General features: G+C 36.7%; 1 protein-coding gene across 2 annotated transcripts in view; it reads right to left on the reverse strand.

The window, feature by feature from the left end:
- Positions 1-18,984, reverse strand: part of LOC144222046 (NEDD4-binding protein 2-like 2) — a 67,844-nt gene extending 48,860 nt beyond the window's left edge. The window contains exons 1-5 of one of the 2 annotated variants that reach the window (XM_077752529.1): positions 18,813-18,984; positions 16,257-17,512; positions 6,413-6,537; positions 2,716-2,804; positions 2,247-2,323 (exon numbers count right to left, since the gene is read on the reverse strand). In XM_077752529.1, coding sequence (XP_077608655.1) covers positions 2,247-2,323; positions 2,716-2,804; positions 6,413-6,537; positions 16,257-17,512 — 1,547 coding nt within the window. In that variant the 5' untranslated portion in view covers positions 18,813-18,984. The remainder of the gene's footprint in view (positions 1-2,246; positions 2,324-2,715; positions 2,805-6,412; positions 6,538-16,256; positions 17,513-18,812) is intronic. The other variant, XM_077752528.1, reaches the window with a different exon arrangement.
- Positions 18,985-23,615: the final 4,631 nt, after the last annotated feature.

Below are 23,615 nucleotides of genomic sequence, written 5' to 3' on the forward strand. Positions count from 1 at the left end.
AAAAAATTAAAAATACAACTAAAAAAAAAAAAAAAAAAAATCTGTCAAACTACACTAGATATCAGTTAAACTGACTTTATTTTATAAAGTCAGTTATACTGTTATATTAAGAATTCTAATAAATTTCAATAGTCCCTCAAATGTTAATGAAGCCTAACTGTATTTCATCAATTCATTTATTCTGCATAACCCCAACAGCTTTAGTACTTAAACTTCTGTCTCTTCTACTTGAGGTGAAATACACACAGAGAAGCAAGCAAACAATACTGAATATTAATAAGTCTATCAGTTTTATTCACATATGATCACAGTATGCAAATCAGAAAGGGAAAAGGGGTAACCAAATGAATAAAAGGCAAAGGGAAAAGAGATTAGTTGAACATCATACACAGAATACGTGGAGGAGGGCAAGCTGAGGTGGGAAATAAAACCGGTTTTTAAAAAGAGGAAGTGATGGCTGCACAACTGTGAATATACAGTTGACCCTTGAACAACACAGGTTTGAACTGTGACTTTTCTTCAGTAAATACGGCGCAGTACTGTAACTGTACTTTCTCTTCTTACGACTTTAATAACACTTTTCTTTTCTCTAAAACATCTAACATACAAAACAGGTGCTAATCAGCTGTTTATGTGACCAGTAAGGCAGCAGGCTATAGGTAAGTGCTTTGGAGGGAGGAGGGGGAATCAAAGGTCATTATCAAAAATAGAATCAAAATTCCATTATCTGTGGATTTTCAGCCATATCAGGGGTCAGCACCTCTATCCCCTCAATTGTTCAAAAGTCCACTGCACTGAAAACCATGAATATGGTTTTAATGTGTAAATTATAAGGTATATGAATTATATTTCAAAGTTGTTACCAAAAGCAGGGAGAGAAAATAAAAAATAAAGAAAAAGAGTCATAGGAAAACCAGTGACATGAGGGGAAAGAGATCAAGGTAAACACAAATGGAAGGCCAGGGTTGAAAGTAATAAAAATCCAGAATCTCATCACAAAATTTGAAACTGACCATGCTCTGAAAACTTGGTCTTCTGTTGACTCATATGGCAGCAAAATCTAATCAAACCTGTACTCATCTGACAGCACAATCTATTCAGAACGAACATTAGATTATACAGAATCTTTCTTACCTAATTACAGGACTAGTCATGATTTGCCGCAGAAAAATTAAGATGTGTGATTATGACATGCTGCTTCTGACTCAGCTAAGGGTATGATGATTGCATATATGCACCATATCACCTTTCTTGAAAAAACAAACAAAAATAACCAAAACCTGAATCTAAAACACACTGATTACAAGGATCTCAGTTTTGGGATTATGAAGCTATAGTAGTAAAGATGAAAAGAGACAGCAAGTTGAAAACCCCAGGTAGGGGCACCTGGGCGGCTCAGTCAGTTAAGCGTCTGACTTTGGCTCAGGTCATGATCTCACGGCTGGTGGGTTCGAGCCCCATGTCGGGCTCTGTGCTAACAGCTAGCTCAGATCCTGGAGCATATTTCAGATTCTGTATCTCCCTCTCTCTCTGACCCTCCCCTGCTCATACTGTCTCTCTCTGTCTCTCTCAAAAATAAATAAAACATTTTGGGGCGCCTGAGTGGCTTAGTCGGTTAAGCGTCCGACTTTCGCTTAGGTCATGATCTCGCGGTTCGTGGGTTCGAGCCCCGCATCGGGCTCTGTGCTGACTGCCAGCTCAGAGCCTGGAGCCTGTTTCAGTCTGTGACTCCCTCTCTCTCTGACCCTCCCCTGCTCACGCTGTCTCTCTCTCTGTCTCCTAGAAATAAATAAAACATTTAAAAAAATAAATAAATAAATAAACAAAACATTTAAAAAAAATAAAAAAAGAAAGAAAACCCCAGGTAAAAAGGTGATGGTAGCTAAAATGGGAAGAGAAGCTTGAAGGGTATTACAGATAAGTGGCCTCACTAAAAACCAGAGAAGTTCTTTTTCTTCAAAGTATTCTGGATCACCACTAGCATTCAATAAACTATGAAACAGTGGTAGGAATTCACTTAAGAAAAAGTAACACACTTAACAAGGAAAATTTAATAAAATTAACAAGGCAAGGTGCCCCAAGAAGCCCTGAAGTCATGCTTCTCTTAACAGAAAATGAGCAGTCCCTGTTCACAAGCAGCAAACATGATAAGCAAAAGCTAGTAAAGAAATTGTGTAAGAAAAAAAGATAAAGATTCAAAATTTTTTTTCAAAGATAAAGATTCAAAAGCAATTTGAGTGCCTTACTTTTCTAATTCTTCAGGGTCAAATTTCCACCAAGTTTCAGGCTCATGAAACTCTACTCTGTATCCTTTTCCTATGGCCTACACAAAGGAAGGAAGAAAACAAAAACCCAGAGAATTCTTCTTAAAGTAAAAACGAAGGCAGATAATTAGGAGTTTCATTTAGACAATACTTCTAACTTTGCTCTACCAAGAAAAATTTTACTTTTAAATAATATGGTTTATAAATATATTAAGACAGCTTAACTGGACAATTTCAAATTACTGTCTTCAAGTCCAGGCAAAACTAACAAGATGAACATGTATCTTAATAAGTACCAATTCCAGTTTTTTATAAACTAAGTAAACAGACACACCTCTTTAGAAAACAGGGGAAAATGTTTATATAATAAAGATAAAAGCAACCAAAATTTCAGAATATGAAAAAACTGACAGGAATAAAATATTACAATTCTCTCATATTTTGTATTTACCATTTCCACATACGGTTTCATTTCCCAAGCTTGTGTATTAGTGTTGTCTATTATAACTGGAGATCTCCCCTGATTGATAGCTTGTTTTGCTGAAATGAAAAATAAATTTAAAAAACAAAAACAAAAACCAGAGAACTATTAGGTTAAAATATATAGTAAGAAATTTTCTATATCTCTGTACTTAAAAATAAATTATGCAATCTCTTGAGTCAGTGCCATGAAAAAAAAGGACTCCAAATTTATTAAAAGGGAGTTAAGAGACATAACCACAGGCCATGTGTATTCTCTAGACCAGATACTGGTTTTGACAAACTAACTGTAAAGAACATTTGGGGGAAAACATTTTGTTGAACTTACAGCTAAGGAAGCCTTCAGTCTAGAGCTAACTTTCATTTAGAGAAAACACTGAATACAGTCTATGAAAACGGGTGAATATTTATCAACATGGAAAGATGAAAGCTGTTAACTCAAAATGGCAAATTATAATATAATATAGAAGTATGACCTTATTTTGGTCAAAATACAGAGATCTGGGAAGAGTTACTAAATATCAATAGTGATCACCTGAGGGTAATAGGAATATAAGCAATCTATGCTTATCTATATTTCCCAATGTTCTACAATTACAAATAATGATTTTGAAAGAAGAAATGTGTTTTTTTTTCTTTTAAAAAGAAAGCTATCGATATATCATTACTTACCAGCAAAACTTTACATACTAGGTAGCTAGATAACCACAATTAACTGACTTTGTAAGTATTTCTTAGGACTAGAATTCTCAAATGAAGAGCTGAGATCACATGGAACTTTTCCAAACTACTTCTCCTATCCCTTAGCCATCTCTTCCCTATGAGGTTAAGAATCACAGCCACAGTGAGCCACTGTTAACGATGAGTGTGCATACTCCTAGGTGTTAACAGACAAGAAATATAATTAAGAACCTACAATAAAATTAAAAGCCAAGGCAAAAGGCAATGCTATGGAAGTTTTGTTGGTGCTTAGAATTCAAAACATTAAGTTCTACATGATGAAACATTTATACAGATGTCTAAGGACAAACAGAATTCTAAAGGTTAAGTAGTAATGACTATGGTGGAATATATATTTGGAAGGTGTCTCTAACTAACAAAAGGAATTCAGAATTTGGGTCATAAATGTCACACCAAAATGCTATTATCTCCCACTGCGCTATCCCAAATCATAAACAGTGATCAAATCTTTCTTTAAAAAAAATTACTAAACTAATTCTCTTAAATGTCTAATAGTTAGGCTATCACCTCCAAGGAGTTATATTCTAGAGAGAAGCTCAATAACCAAATTAAATCTCTGATTTCAAGAATGGGAAGACTATCTTCTTTCAATGAAAGTTATCATGTAATACCATATTTCAGTACACTCTAGGAGAAGAGTTCCTAAGTAAACAATGTTTGAATACCCAAATAACGAGAGTCATTTCTTAAACAAAATAACCATCATATTTTAAGAAACAAAGTAATGACACCTTGGAGAGATTTTTAATTTACAGACAATCTAACATGAATTTAGAGTCTTCTAACAATACATACATGAAGCAGAGACAGATATTCCCAGAAGGTACCTGGCATTTAAAAGAATTCAATAAGAAGGTGCCTGGGTGGCTCAGTCAGTTAAGGGTCTGACTCCTGATTTCGGCTCAGGTCATACATGATCTCATGGTTCATGGGTTTGATCCCCACACTGGGTTCTGCGCTAGTGTACAGCCTACTTGGGATTCTCCCTCCCTCTCTCTCTGCCCCTCCCAGCTCTCTTTCTCTCTCAAAATAAATAAACATTAAAAAAAAAAAAGTATTCAATAGGGGTGTCTCGGTTAAGCCTTTGGCTCAGGCCAAAGTAATATTCTAGACTAGTACTGCAAAGGGAAAGAACTGTCCTACACAGATTTCACAGTCCACTAACTTCTACTTAAGGAAATACAGGAGAAAGAACAGGTTAAATAGTTACCACAAGGAAGCAAACAGACAACTACAAAATATGGGACATTTTGTAGGATAAATAACCAAGCTCTACAACAAATTAATGTTATGAAGACAAAAAGAGGGGATAAAAGAGAATCCAGCTTAACATAATTAAAATGAAACCTAAAACCAAACGTACTACCAGGACCTAGCTTGTATCCTGATTCAAAGAGAACAACCATAAAGAAATACTTAAGACAAGAGGAGAAATTTCATTACAGGGTATTACATAACGTCAAACTGGTTTTTTTTAATGATGTTGGCATTGCAATTAAATAAGACGCCATTAAGAAAAAAGTTAATTTGAAGTCCATAAAGTATGATGCCTAGAATGTGCTTTAAAAACCTTAGGAAATAAAAAAAGGGGGAGGGGGTTAAAACAAAAAGGATAAAGCCACTAAGGCAAAATCTGAATAACTAATAATAATTCTGAGTGATGGATGTATGAGGTTCATTGTAATCTCTCTAATCTGGGTTTAAATTTTTTCATAGTAAAAACAATTGGGGGGAGCCTGCGTGCTCAGCTGATTGAGTGTCTGACTCTTGATTTTGGCTCAGGTCATGAACTCATGGTTTGTGGGATAGAGTTCTGCAACAGGCTCCACGCGGACAGTACGGAGTCTGCTTGGGATTTTCTTTCTCTCTCTCTCTCTTTCTCTCCCTCCTTCCCTGCTTGTTCTCTCAAAATAAATAAACTTAAAAAAAATAAAAATAGAAACAATGTTTAATCATCAATGTATTCTTCATCTTTTTAAAAAGAAATTAACTTATAATGTAAACATTTACTTACTAGTTCTAGATCAAAAGTTTTCAATCCTGACTGCAACATCAGAATATATGGATAACTTAAAAACAAACAAAAACTAGTGCTTAGATCCACTCCAGACCAATCCACTCCAGAATCTCTGGGGCTAAGATTCAGGCATAAGTTTTTTTAAAAGATCCCCAGGTGGAGCACCTGGGTGGCTCAGTTGGTTAAACTTCCAACTCGATTTTGGCTCAAGTTCATGGGATCAAGCCCCACATCGAGCTCTGTACTGACAGTGCAAAGCCTACTTGGGAATCTCTCTCTCCCTCTCTGCCTGCCCACCCTCCCCCAGCTCACATGTGCACACACAATACTCTCTCTCTCTCTCAAAATAAATAAACTTTAAAAATAAAAAAGGTCCCCAGAGGATTCAAATATGTGCAGCCTATGTTATGAACTACTACTCTAGAATGAGAAAAAATTGACTACTGTGCTTCTAAAACATGTATTAAGTAGATTTTTTTGGTGGAATAATGTCAATGCAAAAAACTTTTAACATTTGCAGGCATTATATGAAGACTTAAAAAAAATTAGCATTATTTCTAGGGAAATACTTTTTGGGAATATACAATAGTATTGAGTTCTCTGAAATTTATTCCTGAGGTATAAAATAAAGGTTATTAAATAACCCACATCTCTATTTTGCCAGCTTATACTGGTACATTATTTACAATTTACAAAATATACCTTTCTAAATTCTCTAATCTCATAACAGTCTTGATCAAGTAAGGCAAGTATAACTATCATTGCTTCAAATAGATGAAAAAATTGGGTCTCAAAGCTATTTAAATGGCTTGCCCAAGTCATTCTGCTGGTAAAAGTCAAGTTGAGAATAAAAACTCAGTCTTCTGACTCAGTCAAATATTCCATCCCAGAGACTTGGCCCAAAACAAACCTCTGTTCTGGTTCCAGTCATGGGCATCACCAAGTTGATTAACATTATACCTGTACCCATCTTGATGGTGAAAATAGTCATCAGTGCTGAACACAATGCCATCACGACTCTGACCAAGCAGAATTCTGTTAATAAAAGAAATCATAAGGCGCCATTTATAAAATTTATAACCATCAAAAATAAACCACACAGGAATGAATCTCTGATACTTACCTGTATATATATTGCAAACAGAATAGCTCAGTAGCAGATTTCAGATTTCAAATATCACTTCACACTTAAATCTATACAATTACAACCAGTAACATTTGTAGGTGGCATTTGTATTGCCACTTTAAAAAAAAAGTTCTTCAATCAATCCCCAAATTATGTTATAATCCATGTTTTAACTTTAGTGAACTTGTATTTGGTTTCTAAAGTTGCCTAAATTTAGTGCAATAAGTAACCTAAAAGGCAAATAAGCCCAAGCAAGAAATTCATATGGAGAAAACTTTATTTGACCTAAAGTAACTTTGATAAACTCATTTCCACAAGGCACAAACACATTTGACCTAAAAGTGGAAGTGAGAAATAGCCTGAGGCTTAAGGTTGTGAAATAGCTTGTAATCATCCAAAGTATAATCAAATTTTAAATCTGCTAAGAGATTAAATTACTAAATGAATTACTAAACACATAATAAAAGCACAATCTTCAAATAAGTCAATGATAATCAAACTTTGTTCTCACAATATGATACCACCTTAAATTTCTAGGCACAATGAGATTAACTAGTGTTCAGATTGTCAGAGAATTCCCAAAGCCAGTGACTCATGAACGAAACTGGGGGTGGGCTAAGAAACGGTAAAAAACAGTGAGAGTATAATTTGGATCCAACAATAATAGAAGTATTTTGTTGTTTATCTCTGCCTTCTCAGCCACTGGGCAACTGGATATCATTTTACAATTTTTTTTGAGAAGGGAAAGGAATGGAAAGTGGTGGAAGGGATTAAAATAAAGAGTACTGTCAGGGGATGATTCAAGAATACATACCTCCTACTACAAAGGAATAGGAAGAACTCCAACTAGTAAGACAAACCTCTCCTTTCCTCAGCTTATAAAAAACTTGTAAATAGGCATACCTCAGAGATAGTGCAGGTTCAGTTCTAAGCCACAATAAAGTGAATATCACAATAAAGGGAGTCAAATTAATTTTTTGGTTTCCCAGGGCATATAAAAGTTATTACTAAAAAAAATATATATATATGTCTTAATTAAAAAATATTTTATTGATAAAAATGCTAACCATCATTTGAGCTTTCGGCAAGTAATAATAATCTTTTTGCTGGTGGAGGGTCTTGCCTCAATCTTGATGGCTGCCAACTGATCAGGATGGTGGTGGCTGGAAGCTGGGTGGCTGTGGCAATTCTCTAAAATTAGACAATTGTGGCCCATGTATTGACTCTTCCTTTCGTAAAAAAAATTCTCTGTAATGTGATGCTGTTTGATAGCATTTTAATCACAAGAGAACTTCTCTGAAAATCAGATTTAATCCTTTTAGCAACTAAGTCTATAGAATATTCTAAATCTTTTGTTGTCATGTCTACAATGTTTGCAGCATCTTCACTAATGGACTTCATCTCAAGAAACCACTTTCTTTCCTGTCCATAATAAGAAATGCCTCATCTGTTAAATTTTTATCATGAGACTGCAGCAATTCAGTTACATCTTCAGGCTCCACTTCTAATTCTAGTTTTCTTGCTATTTCTACCACATCTGCAGTTGACTACTCCACTAAAGTCTTAAGCCCATCAAAGTCATCCATGAGGGTAGGAATCAACTTCTAAACTCCTCTTCATATTGATATTGTGACCTCATCCCACGAATCATGGATATTCTTAAGGGCATCTAGAAGGGTGAATCCTTTCCAGGAGGTTTTCAATTTACTTTGAATTTCCTGTGATCAAAGAATCACTATCTATGGCAACTATAGCCTTACAAGATGTATTTCTTAATAATAAGACTTGAAAGTCAAAATTAGTCCTTGATTCACGGGCTGAAGGATGGATGTTGTGGTAGCAGGCGTGAAAACAACATTTATCTTCTACATCTCCACCAGAGCTCTCGGGTGAGCAGGTCAGTGAGCAGTAACATTTTGAAAGGAATCTTTTTTTCTGAGCCATATTAGAAGTGGGCTTCTAATATTCAGTAAACCATGTTGTAAACAAACATGCTGTCATCCAGGCTTTGTTGTTCCATTTATAGAGCTCAGACAGGGTACATTTAGCATAATTCTTAAGGGCTCCAGGATTTTCAGAATAGTAAAAGAGCATTGTCTTCAACCCAGTCACCAGCTGTATTAGCCCCTAACAAGAAAGAGTCAGCCTGTCTTCTGAAGCTAAGGCACTGACTTCTCTTCTCTAGCTATGAAAATCCTAGATGGCAACTTATTCCAGTAGAAGACTGTCTACACTGAAGATCTGTCATTTAGTGTAGTCACCCACCTTCATTAATTATTTCAGCTATCTTTTCATTATCTTAGCTACATCTTGCGACAGGTTTTACAACAGCACTTCTGCTTCACCTTGTACTTTTATGTTATGGAGACAGCATATTTCCTTAAACTTCATGAACCAACCTCTGCTAGCTTCACACTTGTGTAGCTTCCTTACCTCTCTCAGCCTTCACAGAACTGCAGAGTTAGGACTCTGGGTTAGGTTTTGGCTTAAGAGAATGTTGTAGCTGGTTTGATCTATTATCCAGATACTCCAACTTTCTCCATACTAGCAAGGCTATTTTGCTTTATTATCATTTGTGTGTTCACTGGAGTAGTGTTTTTAATTTCCTTCAAGAACCTTTCCTTTGCAGTAACAATTTGGCTGCCTGTTTGGCTCAAGTGGCCAACTTATGGCCTATCTGGACTTTTGGCATACCTTCCTCCCTAAGCATAATCACTTCCAGCTTATGACTTAAAGACATGCACAACTCTCCCCTTTCACTTAGAGGCCACAGTAGATTACTCATTATTGTTGTATCTCTGGGAATAAGTAGGCCTGAAAACAGGGAGAGACATGGGGGAAAAGCAGGTTGGTGGAACAGTCAGAATACCATGTTTATCAATAAAGTTTCCTATCTTAAATGGGCACAGTTTGTGGCACCCCAAAACAATTACAATAGCAACATCTAGGGCATCTGGGTGACTCAGTCAGAGCCAGTGTCCAAATTCAACTTAGGTTATGATCTTGCAGCTCATAAGTTTGAGCCCTGCATCTGGTTTTGTGCTGACAGCTCGGGCCTGGAGACTGTTCCAGATTCTGTCTCCCTCTCTCTCTGCACCTCCCCCACTCATGCTCACTTGCTCATTCTCTCGCTCTTCTTCAAAAATAAATAATATTTTTTAATAGTAACACATCAAAGATGACTAATCACAAATTACCATAACAAATATACTAAAAATAAAGTTTGAAATATTCTGAGAATTGCTCAGTGACATAAGGACACTCTGAACAGATGCTGTTGAAAGAATGAAGCAAAAGACCTGCTTGACACAGGGGTTACCACAAACCTTCAATTTGTAAAAAGTGCAGTATCTGTGAAGTATAATAAAACAAGTATGCTTGTATACTTTATAATAAAAATAAAATTGCATATTTAAGAATAAAAATTAAAAAAATTTTTAAATGTTTTTATTTATTTCTGAGAGAGAGAGAGACAGCGTGAGCAGGGGAGGGTCAGAGAGAGAGGGAGATACAGAATCTGAAACAGGCTCCAGGCTCTGAGCTACCTGTCAGCACAGAGCCCGACATGGGGCTCGAACACACGAACCATAAGAGCATGACCTGAGCTGAAGTCGGATGCTTAACTGACTGAGCCACCCAGGTGCCCCCAAAATAAAAATATTTAAACATGCATTTCCACTCATAAAAATAATAGTTCAAGTGACTTCAAACAAAGCAAATGAAATTAAATGGTTATGTTATTTCCAAGGCTGCAGTTGGATTCCTTTTTTAACTTGCCATAATTTTTCCAAAATATACTAACATATTTGGTATCTTACTTGTTTATACAGATAACCCAGAATATAAAAATGCTACAATATTAGCATACCAAACCAAAGCTCAATAATCCAAAAACATTTTGATCGTCATAAGCCTTATCATATCAAATTATATTCAACAGTATCAGAAAACTGATATCATCTTTCTTAGACATCCTGTTTCATTTTTTCCCCATTCTTTTGTTAGCACTGATTTTTCAGATATTAATGCCATACAAGAAACATATAGTAGCTTTTGTATCCAAGAAATGTTTTAAACTCAAAAAAAGGTAGGGGGCAGGTATGGAGTGAGAGGGGAGGAGATAGCAAACCAATTTACATCATTAAACCAAGTAAATATCAAACATGAATAAACCTCTATGAAGAACATCTTAAATACATAAATCATGATTACAGCAAATAATTTTAGCTTCAAGAGAGATTTTTCCTCTCAGACTGTTCATGCAGCTTTAAAAATTCCCTGAATTACCTCAGACTGTGAAGCTTTATTTTGGGGATTTGTATAAAAAAAATACTTATAATCAATTTGGATATATTTGGTGCCATACCAATCACGTGAACCAAAAATAAGTTACTTAAAAATATTAACATTTTCAAAATTCTTTCAGAATCCATTAGAACTCTCACATGTGGATGGGGAGTGGGGGAGAGAGAAAGTGGGTAATGGGCATTGAGGAGGGCACTTGTTGGGATGAGCACTGGGTGCTATATGGAAACCAAATTGACAATACACATATTTAAAAAAAAAAAGAACTCTCACATGTTAATTAAGGTATTAAAATGAATCCTTCAAATGTCAAAACTTAGAACTCTGAAAAATCAAGTATCTAATTAAAAAAAATCAGGTATGAACTCACTGGCTACTTGATTTGTATTTTTTCAGAATGTCTATCTTTTTGAAAACTTACCATATGACAAGCATTTTATGTGTATCTATGACCCCATTTAACTCTCATGACAACTCTGCTAATTTGATATTAAACAAATCCAGAAAGGAAAATGATTGCAGAAATCAGGCCACTGGAGTTATGCAGCAGTGGGAGAGCCAAAACCAATGACTTACAATGACCCCTGCCTCCTGGTATTCACTCCCTCCTATAATCCCTTCCCCTTGAGTAGAGGTGGGAGTCAGTGACTATAGCTTCTAACACAATATGGCAGGGTTGATGTAACATCCCTTTCTGATATTCGATTATAGAAAAAAGTGGCTTCTGTCTTAGGCTTAAAGCTGGCTCCCCTTCTCTTATCACAGCTGTGAATGGAGAGCAGCCCAAGGAGCAAAGAACCAAGGGAGGTCTCCAGCCTATAAGCCAGCAATTAACTGAAGCCGTTCAACCCAATAGCTCACAAGGAATTAAGTCTTGTCAATAACCTCAAGAGAGATCTTCCAAGCAGATCCACCCCAACCTTCAGATCAGAACATAGCCCTAGCCAACACTTTAGTCAACAGCATTGTTAAAGACCTTGACCCAGAGACACCCAGATAACTGCACCCTGACTCCTGTCCTTCAGAAACCGTGAGATGATAAATGCTTTAACTCTGTTTTTAATAAGGTAATTTGTTACCCACCCCTAGATAACTAACACAGACTGTGCTTATAATTCTTCACTTAAGTACGGAACAAGTGAATCCTGTTCCTTAACTCTGTTTTGGGAACCCTAGTGGCCTATCATGAGTTAATTTTCATAATTTATTTTTAAAATTTCTATTAACTGTTCATTATTTTCTTTAATAATCCATGTGCATTTACAACCAGAAGTGATTTTTCAAAAAAAAAAAAAAATTGAGTAGAACTGACATTTCATGAATGCTTTATCTCATTTACTAAGTGGCCCTGCATACCCTTCATACCTCCAATATCTCCAAACCCCTTCACTGGGGCATTTCACTCTCTAAAGACTCCTTCAATTAAGAATAGAGATCTATGTAAGGAAAGGTCAATCTTTCCTCTGGAGTTTAAACTGAGATCTTCTCCAAAAGCACGGAGGGAAAAAAAATCTCTTTCCATTTCTCTTTAAACTGTAATTTCTTGGGCACCTGGGTGGCTCAGCTGGTTAAGCTTAAGCATCCAACTCTCTCAGCTCAGGTAATGATCTCACAGTTCCCATGGGATTGGGTCCTGCACTGGGCTCCATGCTGACAGCAGGGAGCCTACGTAGAAATCAATCTCTCTCTCTCTGCCACTCCCCCACTCACTCAACCACACACTCTCTCTCAAAATAAATAAATAAACTTAAAAAAAAAAAACTCCCTTGCATTTCCTTATGGCTGCTATAACAAATTACCACAAACTTAGTGGCTTAAAACAACATGCATTATATTACAGTTCTGAAGGTGAAAAACCTGAAATCAGTTCCACTGTGCTAAAATCAAAGTGTGGGTAGGCTGGCATTCCTCCTGGAGACTCCTTAGGAGAATCTGTACGTTTGCCAAGTTTTCCAGCTTCTAAAAGCCAGCTCCATATGGTCCCTTCCTCCATCTTCAAAACCAGCAGTGGAACATCTTTTCCCCTCTCTGAAAGTGCCTCAGTATTTATCTCTTATCAACTCTCAACATTTTGCTAATGTTGAAATTATACTTATGCTAATATATGATTATATATTATGCTAATGATGAAATTAGTGGCCCATTTCTGAAAATACATTCTCTTGATAGTGAAATTAGAAGAGTAGAAGAAATGTGTATTACCTCAAATATCTTAAGTTCAACTTTCCTCCCTTGTATAAACAGGGTGTAAGAATCTAGCAAAATCTCTAGTCCATGCCCCTAGGAATGACAACCAAAGCTTGATCCCTAAATGATCCTGTGTCCAACCCCTGATTCATAGGATTCTGTTTGGCTGATGCCAATTACAATGGTAACAAAATTCCACATCCAGAAATTGTTGAATTCTGCCTGAAATAAACCTTTAATCAAAGTGCTGTAAGTTTTCCTAAAAGGACAAAGAGCTAGCACTTCCACACACCTACAAAGGGGTACAAACAGTTTTGCACTAGCTTATTCATAAATATTTGAAATCTGTACTTGTGTTAGAATTTAATTTAAAACTGATTTCATTAAAATCTGTTAGCAAAGTTGTGGGTAAGCTACTAAGTAAAAATTTGGTAAAGTCAAATACTACATGAGTTCAAAAGGATAATTGAGGGCTGAGATGATAAGCCAAAACCTCAAAAGGCAGAAACGTTCAAGAGAACCTTTGACTAAGTAGAGTAATGAGAACAATGAACGGACAGGTATTATGTCTCCTGCTATAGAGGGCCGGAGCTAGTCCAACTACAGAAGGACATGAAGATGGAGAGGTGGGCAAGGACTAAATTAAGGAAGAGGAGACTCGAATGCCACCCCCAGAAAATTTGAAATTTAACCTCCTATACTCATTACCACACAGCAATACTAAATAATGCTATCTTCTCATTTAGTGCCCCAAATCAACTCTGATCTATCAAATCTTGACTCCTTTTATGCTTCAAATTTCATTTTAGGAGCGCCTGGGTGGCTCAGTTGGTTAGGCGTCTGACTTCAGCTCAGGCCACGATCTCATGATTTGTGGGTTCAAGCCCCGCATCTGGCTCTGTGCTGACAGCTAAGAGCCTAGAGCCTGCTTTGGATTCTGTCTCCCTTTCTCTCTGCCCCTCCCCAACTTGTGCTCTGTCCTTGTTTCTCTCTCAAAAATAAACATTTAAAAAAATAAAAAAAACAAAACAAAACCAATTTTGAAAGCTAATTCCCACATAAAAACATTCCCCACCACAGACTATCTGGTTTTACCTCCAGTCCCAACCAACCAATCTTACATCATTTAAAAAGTGGTGACCTAGGGGCGCCTGGATGGCTCAGTCTGTTAAGCATCTGACGTCAGCTCCGTTCATGATCTTGTGGTTCATGAGTTCAGACCCCCCACTGGGCTCTCTGCAGTAAGCACAGCACCCGCTTTGGATCTTCTGTCTCCCTTTCTCTCTGCCCCTCCCCGATGCATTCACTCTGTCTCTCTCTCAAAAATAAATGAAAACATTAAAAAAGGAAGTGGTAACCTAGAGGCTCCTGAGTGTCTCAGATGGTTAAGTGTCCCACTTCAGCGCAGGTCATGATCTAGCAGTTCATGAGTTCAAGCCCTACATAGGGCTTGGTGTTGACAGCTCAGAGCCTGGAGCCTGCTTCAGATTCTCTGCCTCCCTCTCTCTCTGCCCCTTCCCCACTCCCACTCTTTCTCTCTCTCAAAAATAAATACATTTTAAACAACAAAAAAAAAGATGGTGACTTAAACAGATACTCGTGCTTCTTTTAAACAAGCTCCTTAAAGTCAGGAGTCAGGTATTGGGCCCTGCATGCAATAGATATTAAAGAGAAGGAACAGGGAAGAAACACACTATCATTTATATCTACAGTTTGATCTTGTCCCAGGTTTTCTAACGTCTCCCAAGCCCTTTAACCTGAACTTATTCTCTTAAGCCTCTGCTCCTTCTATGAAATGAAAATAACACAACCAAAATTACAAGATTTTTATTATGTCAAAGTACCTGTAAATTGTAAATCATGATACAAATAGTGGTTAATACTATATCATCCACTCTTATCTACCTAATTCCTCAAATACACATATTAAATATAATCACCTCTATCGTCTCCTGGTATAATTACATTCTTGAATGTAATAATTACATTCTATCACATTACCACTACCTTATTCATCTTCAGTTTCAACATATTCCAATGCTATCTCAAATCTCATCTTTCTTTCTTAATTTATTCTATACCCACATAGTCAGGTGACCCTAGCTAGGAGATCCCTTCATACAATTTCCAAATTGCAACTGCTTCTTTCCTCTGGTCTTATATACTAAATCTAGAGGACTGCCCATGTTCATGAGACTTCACTCTTCTATCCTTTCTAAAGAGTAGAAATCTCATCTTCTCTACAAAATCTTCATGAAAATAAGAGGAATCAAAATGCAAAGACCTAAATTTAAATTCCTTTACAAAGACCACTGCTTATGATCTAGCTTAAAAAACATGTCTAGGCCATAAGTTTAATCTTTCCTTAATTTCTTGCTTCTGAAGAAACTTCTAGTCAGACTGTTTTGGAAGTAAATATAAAACATTTATATAATGCTTCTTTGGTCCTAAAAAAACTGCAAAGAATTTGTTTTTCTTGTGTTATTTTCCACAACTGCACACTAGAATTCAAGCACATCAATATTTTTTCTAAAAAATGTAAACAAAATGAGAATTTGAAACATTTTGTCATTCAATAAAATATCATCAGTTGTAACTCCATTTTACTCAGGTACTGCTCACTTCAGACTCCTTAAATTTAAAGAAATCAAAAGGTTCCCTCTATCAATCAATGGAATGAACACAGCACAGTGCTTAAAACACACTCACACCTCCTTTCCTTCTCACAATTATTCCAGGAAAATAAGTATTACTCGTTCTATTAACAAATAGCAAAACTAGTCCAAGGCCATAAAGTTTGAAAAAACGGAATCAAAAGCCTGATTCCAGCTCTTCTTGAATCTGACTTAAAAAGGGAAGGCCAGTACAGTTCTCAAATAGCATTTACTTACATCACTGTCATAATTATACAATGGTGTATCTATTTTTAAAACCTTCAGCAGAATCTTTATATGCCAATTCTCCTTTACTCCATCAGGAAAGATCTTTTTAAATATTTACACTGTCAGATGCCATTCTCAGGTGTAACAAATTAAACATTTTCTACTAGAAACATGAAAGCATTTGTCATTGATTCTATCATCTATGATTTGTAAGTAATGAATTTCCAAGTGTTCACTTGGTATCCTTTACTCACCGAGACAACGTTGTTTTCCCAGAACCAGGCAAGCCTCTTAAAAGAATAAGTAGCTTCTGCAATTTATTTAACTTTTCTTCTTGAAACTGCTGGTTCATAAGCCTGTCTGTTCCATTATGGTTGTCCATAGAAGGATGTTTCCAACATCCTTCACTGGTTTCATAGAAACCATTACTCACATATCCATCTTGCACACTGTAGCCATTTGTAGAGGAATGATCTCTACTGGCATTCTCACTACAGTCAATATAGTCATTATTCGGATCAAAAGTCAAACCATTCCAGTTAACGTGACCACTATTTACATAATACCCATTTTGAAGCTGAGAGCCATCTTGGGCCTGGAAAATATCTGATGGTGGATTTGGTGGAGCACTGAATCTTTGAATATTTAAATGATAGTTAAAACTGGGAAGAGAAGGACCTGGGGGTATTATAAAAGAATGTACTGATTGCCATTCAGGCCTGAAGGAAGTAAACGAATCGTCACAAAATGCAGGTATTACTTGTCCATTACAAGGATATTTGCCTGGCTCATTCCCCACATGCTGTTGATAATCACAATGTGACTGTAGAGCATCTCTAATATCTCTTTTCTTTCCTTCTTCAGATTTTAACAGATCATTATTATGGCCCTGATGATATGTAGTAAGTTGTTCCTCAGAGGGTTCGGGTTCTCTACAACTTCCTTCCAAATCATCTTTTTCATTTTCAAGCTCTTCAATTTCTTTGTAAAACTGGAATAATTCATTGTCAAGCTCTGATTCTTTGGAGTTAAACTGCTGTTTCTGTACTCGTCCTCTGTCAGCTTTACCACTAATAGTGTCTGACTGGTTCCTTGCTTCATTACATTTCCTCTTCTCAGGGGGTTTGTAAATGGGTCCTATAAATGCTTTACTTGTACTATATATCTCATCATCTGTGGACACTGATAGAGGACCTGCATCCTGTAAAATCTGTGCATCAGTGGATTCAATAACATCTGGTCTATTATTACCAGGCACCTCCTCACGCACAGGTTTCAACGAGTCTGTTGCTTTGGTTTTGTCCTCCTGAGAACTATGTCCTCTGACATCAACAATGGTCACAGGGACCCAATCATTCCCAGTTTTCTCTTGGATTCTTTGAAAGTTAGCACTACCGTGGTGGGAAAAAACATAAGCCTCTTCAGTTGACTTTAATTTTTTATAGCATGGTTCACTTGTTAGTTCTTCACCATGATCCAAGGATTTCGCTTCAATTTCACCATAAGGCATCTGGGGAACAAATAAATCCCATAATTAATAGTTAATATTCTAAAAACCTAAACAAAAGTTTTTCAGAAACAAGAAATCAGAAAAGACATATAAATGTGTGATATAAACAATTAATGGTAACATTTTCCCAAAATCCAAAACTTAGAAAGTTGTAATTTTATTACTGCATACTATTTAAGTGTTGTTATAATGATTTAAGGGAGGGAGTCTCACTGAGGGTAAGTATGTTTTAAAAGAAAAAAGATATATCTCACCTTTAATGGAAATGGATGCATTTATGAAGTTAAAGAACTTAAAGAATTTAAGTTTAGAAAATTAAATCAATATATATTTTGGAAATATACACAATTGTGTACTAAGATGGAGAGTAAATCTGCCAGCCAAACTGACACATTTCCAAAATGGTTGTGATAAATGGCATCAGTAACTGTTAACTGTTTAAAATCACTAAATCAGAGTAAACGCGTCCAGCTCCCAAACCTCAGCGACTCCTTAGCAATCAAATGTTAGATTTCCTGAAATGCCAGACTTTACAGACCCTATCCCTGCTACTAGCGTAGAAGTGGCTTCGAAATGGCTGTACAGCATTAATTTAAAAGAATAATAAATAAATAAAAAACTTAAGTGGCACTAAGAATGCCTCAAATATGTCACATCACGTTTAAAAATCTGGCAACTCTCCAAATCAAAGCGCTGATCTTTTCCACATACTTGGTCAATCTCAAAGATAAATCCTGCTTCCCTTGAAATTACTTAGGGACCCTCAAAAGTGCAATCCCAAAAGCTGTTTTACTCACTACTTCTTCATTCTGCCCGCTCTCTGGTGTTCCTCTAACAGAGAGAAAAAAGGACAAAAAAGACGAACTGAACAATGATACAGGTAGGCCTACAAAGACTGAAGATGATACAACTGTAAACGCCGTCCTTTCGGAAACGGCCCTCTTACACAGCGCCTCCGACCATCTCTCCGCTTCTCACTTCCTCATTCGAAATATCATAAAAGTCTCAAAGAACAACAAGACGATTGCATTAACAAAGCGTGGCCTATATACAACCGGAGTCCCAAGGCCTCCTGACCTCCAAAGAGGGCAGCCCGGGCAAAAGTGCGTCAGCCAGTTTCTTTATCCCAACGGAGACCTGTTCAGGTTGTCAAAAATTCAAGAGACCTCCGAGACTCAAAGCTTCACTCCACGCTAATCAAAAGGGTCCTTCCAGAAACAGACGAGAAGCCAAAACAAAAAAGAAAAGAAAACGTCACCATCACTACCCCACCCTTACTTAAAATGAGGTGTTTACTCACCTTACACTATAGCTCTGCATTGACTTTTACCTCCCAATAAAATCCTCGTCTAGAAAGACACGAACATCTGAAAAGGTGAAAGCAACGGGCAAACACCGCCCCAAAGCTAAGGAACTAAAACCCAACTCCTCAACAGCTGGGCAAGCTGCACCGCCGTACGCAAGATGGCGGCCACCGCGCTGGTACCCCGGCAGGAATTACGGGTTTGCGCTCGGCATTGTGGGAACTGAAGTCCAGCTTTCACACAAGGCGCTGGTAAACTCTGTGCCCGGAGACTCGGTCTCCCAGAGTTCATTGCGTGAGACACCCGAGCGGTAACAAACGCAAACCTTAACTAGTTCCCAGAACCGAATCGGGAAAGTTATTTAGAAATGTCAACTTTAGCTAAAAAAGGCAGTGACCCTACTCTGGGATTCATCCGTAAAGGAAAAGAGAACGTGAGTGCCTGGCACCCCAGATACATAAGCCGCTTTCAGTGCAATGCTTTTGAGACTTTCTAGGAGACCGTCAATGAGGCTTTTCAAAGAGGCCTAACATTTGTTATCGCCAAGTAGGGTTGCCGGCATTTCTACGGAAAACCACTCAGTAGTTTTAAGTTCACGTTCTTCTGTCCATGGAGACAGTCACTGCAGCAGAGCCTTAAGTACTGAAGAGAAAATTATTTAGTATCGTAGCTATGTTGTATTTTGAGAAACAAAGGCCAATTACTGAGCTTGCCCATTAAAAAAAGTCAATTTGTAACAAGCGCTTGGAACAGCACCTAGTGAAAAGTAAGTGCTGTGTGTCTGTTAAATTAGAAATAATCATTTTTTAAATGAACAACTTGACAATCCTGAGCTCAGAGCCCTTTCTGACTTCCCACTATGTCCCCACACTTTCGAGGCCCGCTCCCTCCCCGGTGTTCTTTCACTGCAAGTGAAACTGCTAATGTCTTCGTATTTAAATAAATCTTTATGTTGTGATAATGTTTTAATTTATAAATATATAGTTAAAGTCATAGTTTGGAATATTTGCATTCAATTATTTAACAGCTTTATGATCAAGAGGGCTTATGCTTATCACCAAAGCAATCCATCCCCTTGTAAACAGTCTTCCTCAAGTACAAATTCCTACGTCGACCTTTGATGTTTCCTCGTAATTAGCTTCAAGTTATGCATTCTTGGTGGAAACAACCACTTAAGTGAAGTTGTGTCTTTCTCAGGATATTGTGTATGGAGGTTCAGGATGTCTGTCTGTCCCTCATAAGGTGTTATTAGTCTTTATTATCCTATCAAGGTGTTTCCCAGTTTCTCCACTGTATATTTTACCACTTGCAACTAATAATCGATCTATGAAGGGATACTTTGACATGAAGCAACTATCTTTTTCCTAATCAAACGTAGAGTTTGATCATCCATTGATGATCCTTGCTGCAACATCTTTATGTAACAATGATGGTTACAAACTGTAGATTTTTTTTACCCCTAACTCCTTCAAGCCCTCCGCATTTATTACAGGTGATTCTGCTATAAAGAAGAGCTCTTCTTATTTACTATCAGCATGAATTTATGCATTCCTTTTTGTTCAAGAAGTTATAGTCCATTACTTTCTTTTACTTATTTAATTAGTTATTTTAGACTATTTTCAGGACAGTTCTGGATTCATAGAAAACCTGAGTGTGTATATATATATATATGGTACAAAGCTCCCATGTAGTCTATCCTCCCAACCACACACACACACACACACACACACACACACAGAGTTTCCACTATTATTAACCTCTTGTATTATCATGATACATTGTTATAATTAGTGAACCAATATTGACACGTTAATTACAGTCCATAGTTATTTAGATTTCTTTAGTTTTTACCTACTCTTTCCTTTCCACGATCCCTTCCAGGACACCATATTACATGCAGTTGGCATTTCTCCTTAGGCTCCTCTTGGCCATGTCAGTTTCTCAGACTCTATTTGTTTTTTGTGACTTTGACAATTTTGAGGAAAACTGGCCAGATGTCTTGTAGGATGCCCTTCTGCTGGAATTTATCTGATGTTTTTCTCATGGTTAGGCTGGGGTTATGGGTTTTTGAGGGGAAGACTGCAGAGGTAAAGTGTCACTTTCATCACATCATAGCAGGGGTGCATACTACCAACATAATTTATGATTGTGTATGTTAAACTTAATTACCTGGCTAAAGCAGCATTTACAGATCTCTTCACTGTAAAATTAGTCTTTTTTCCCCCTTTCCATACTGCTTGGAAGGAAGTCACTGTGCACAATGCACATTTCTGGTTGTTAACCTTCCCCTCCATTACAGTATTTACATAATTTGTTTGGAATTCTGCATGGGATATTGTTCTCTTCTTACTCATCCTTATTTCTTTTGATGCTCAAATTTATCAGATTTGGCCAGCTTTACCCGGCTCCCTTTTTTTATTATTATTTTTTAACATTTATTTGTTTTGAGAGACAGAGAGAGACAGATCATGAGCATGGGGAGGGCAGAGAGAGAGGGACACACAGAATTGGAAGCAGGTTCCAGGCTCTGAGCTGTCAGCACAGAGCCCGACCCAGGTCCCTAACCCAGGAACTGGGAGGTCATGACCTGAGCGGAAGTTGGATGCTCAACCGACTGAATCACCCAGGCGCCCCCACCTGGCTCCCTTTGACCTGCATGTTGAGCACTTCCTTACCTTTGTGGCACAATATTTTCCAGACTTTTCTTGTATGTTTGTTACTTTACCCTGGAGTCAACAAATTCTCCAAAAGCCTTGGTTCCTTTTGTTTTTTACTGGAAAATGGTATTTAGAAACTAAGACCTTAGAACTAAGTGTGCTTATTGATAGGCCCTCTCAGTAGACAGAAGTGAGGAAGAAGAGAATATATATTTTTTCACTTAAGAAATCATGAATATTGATACTTACAATCCAATCTAATTCCTCAGTATTCTTTGTTGCCTCCCCCATTTTGTTTCGTCTTTCTTCATTAACAGTGAGAAACTTGTTTCCTAACAGCAACAACACATTTTACTTATAGCCTAATCTTACATTGCACATAAAATAGTTTCAGAATTGTTACTTCATATAATTACAAAAGAAACCTACTTAAAGAGGTTCAAGCCTTGTTTGTAGTTCCCCCACCCTAGACTGAAATTTGAAAGTTAAAGTACTATGTGCAAAAATAATTTGGATTAGTTCTCTGACCTTATGCTATCCTACTTCAGTGGGTAGTCATTTGAAATACACTTGAATTCACTTGCTTCTATATCTAGTTTTAGCTAGCTTTTCCTTCCATTATTGATAATTTCATTTTACTTTTGGAATATGGCTCGAACCCACGAACCGTGAGATCATGACCTGAACTGAAGTTGGACGCTTAACTGACTGAGCCACCCAGGTGCCCCTAAGAGGACTATCTTTAGAATAAATCCCCAAAAGTGGGATTGCTAGATCAAAAGTTAAATCCGTATGTATTGCATCCTGCCAAATTTTCTCCCATAGTGATGATATCACTTTGCATGCTCACCAGCAATTTATGAAAGTGCCAATTTATCTGAACTTTTGCCAACATAATGAGTGAGAAATGGCATGTCAGTGTAGTTTTAATTTACATTTACATTACTTATTGTTAGGTTAGGGAGATTTTTATATCTTTTCTGTGGATTGTTTATCTTTGGCACATGTTTTATTGGATTTTTTTTTTAGTCTTTTTAAACTCAATTTGAAGATGTCTTTATATATTAGGGATATTGGCCCTTTATATGGCATATTTCTTACAATAAGTTTCTTCTAATTTGTGTGTCTATTCATGTGTGCCTGGGGTTTTTTCCCTCCACATAAAAATTGGTTTTTTTTTTGGCAAAACTCATCATTCTTTTATTGCATCTGGACTTTAAGTCATTGCTAGAAAGCCTTTACAGACATGCAGGTTAATAGGAATTCTTTTATGCCTTCTGCTAGATCTCCAATCCATTTGGAGTTTATACTTGTATATGGTATAGGAAATGAGTTTCTAATTTTCCCAAACGTGATTTATTAAACAGTCCATCTTTGCCTCAGTGGTTTGAGATACCACTTTTATCAAATATTAAATGTCCATAGAAGCCTGAATTTTCTATTTTATTTAATTAGACTTTCTGTCTATTCATGTACCAGTACTACACTTTTAATTATATCTTGTAGGGCTATCCACCCCGCTCCCAATAGATCTTACTTTTTAGTATGACCTCGCTATTCTGAAATAGTTCTGAGAAAAGGTCTTTGGTATTTTTTTAACTTGGGATTGCACTCTACTCATAAGTAAGCTTAAAGAAGAACTGATATGTGAATAATATTAACACATCCTGAGATTGAATATCTTTCTATTTTTTCAAGTCAATTTTTGTGTAAGAATATTTATAGTTTCCTTCACATAGGTTTTGAACATTTTATTAGGTTTATTCCCAAGTATTTTATCTTTTTAGTTACTATTGTAAATGATACAGTCTTTCTTTCATGGGATTGTGTAAGTTATTTTTCATATTAATTTCATATCTTGCTACCTTACTGAATTATTTTTTCATTTGAGGTAGTTTAGTATTGCTTCCTAGGGCTTAACAGGTATGAGATGTCATCTGTAAATAGAGGTCATTTTCTTCTCCTTTATCTTATATCTCTAATTGATTTGTCTAATCATATTGGCTAATACTTTCAGCACAATATAATAATGAAGATAGTGATAATCTTTGCTTTGTTCCTGATTTAAGTGGAAATGTCTTCAATGTTACTTTATTAAATTATGGAAAATATTTAGAAAATATCCATCTGTTTCCCTATTTT

Source organism: Crocuta crocuta, unplaced genomic scaffold, assembly GCF_008692635.1.
Source record: "Crocuta crocuta isolate KB4526 unplaced genomic scaffold, BGI_CrCroc_1.0 scaffold190, whole genome shotgun sequence".
NCBI lineage: Eukaryota > Metazoa > Chordata > Mammalia > Carnivora > Hyaenidae > Crocuta > Crocuta crocuta.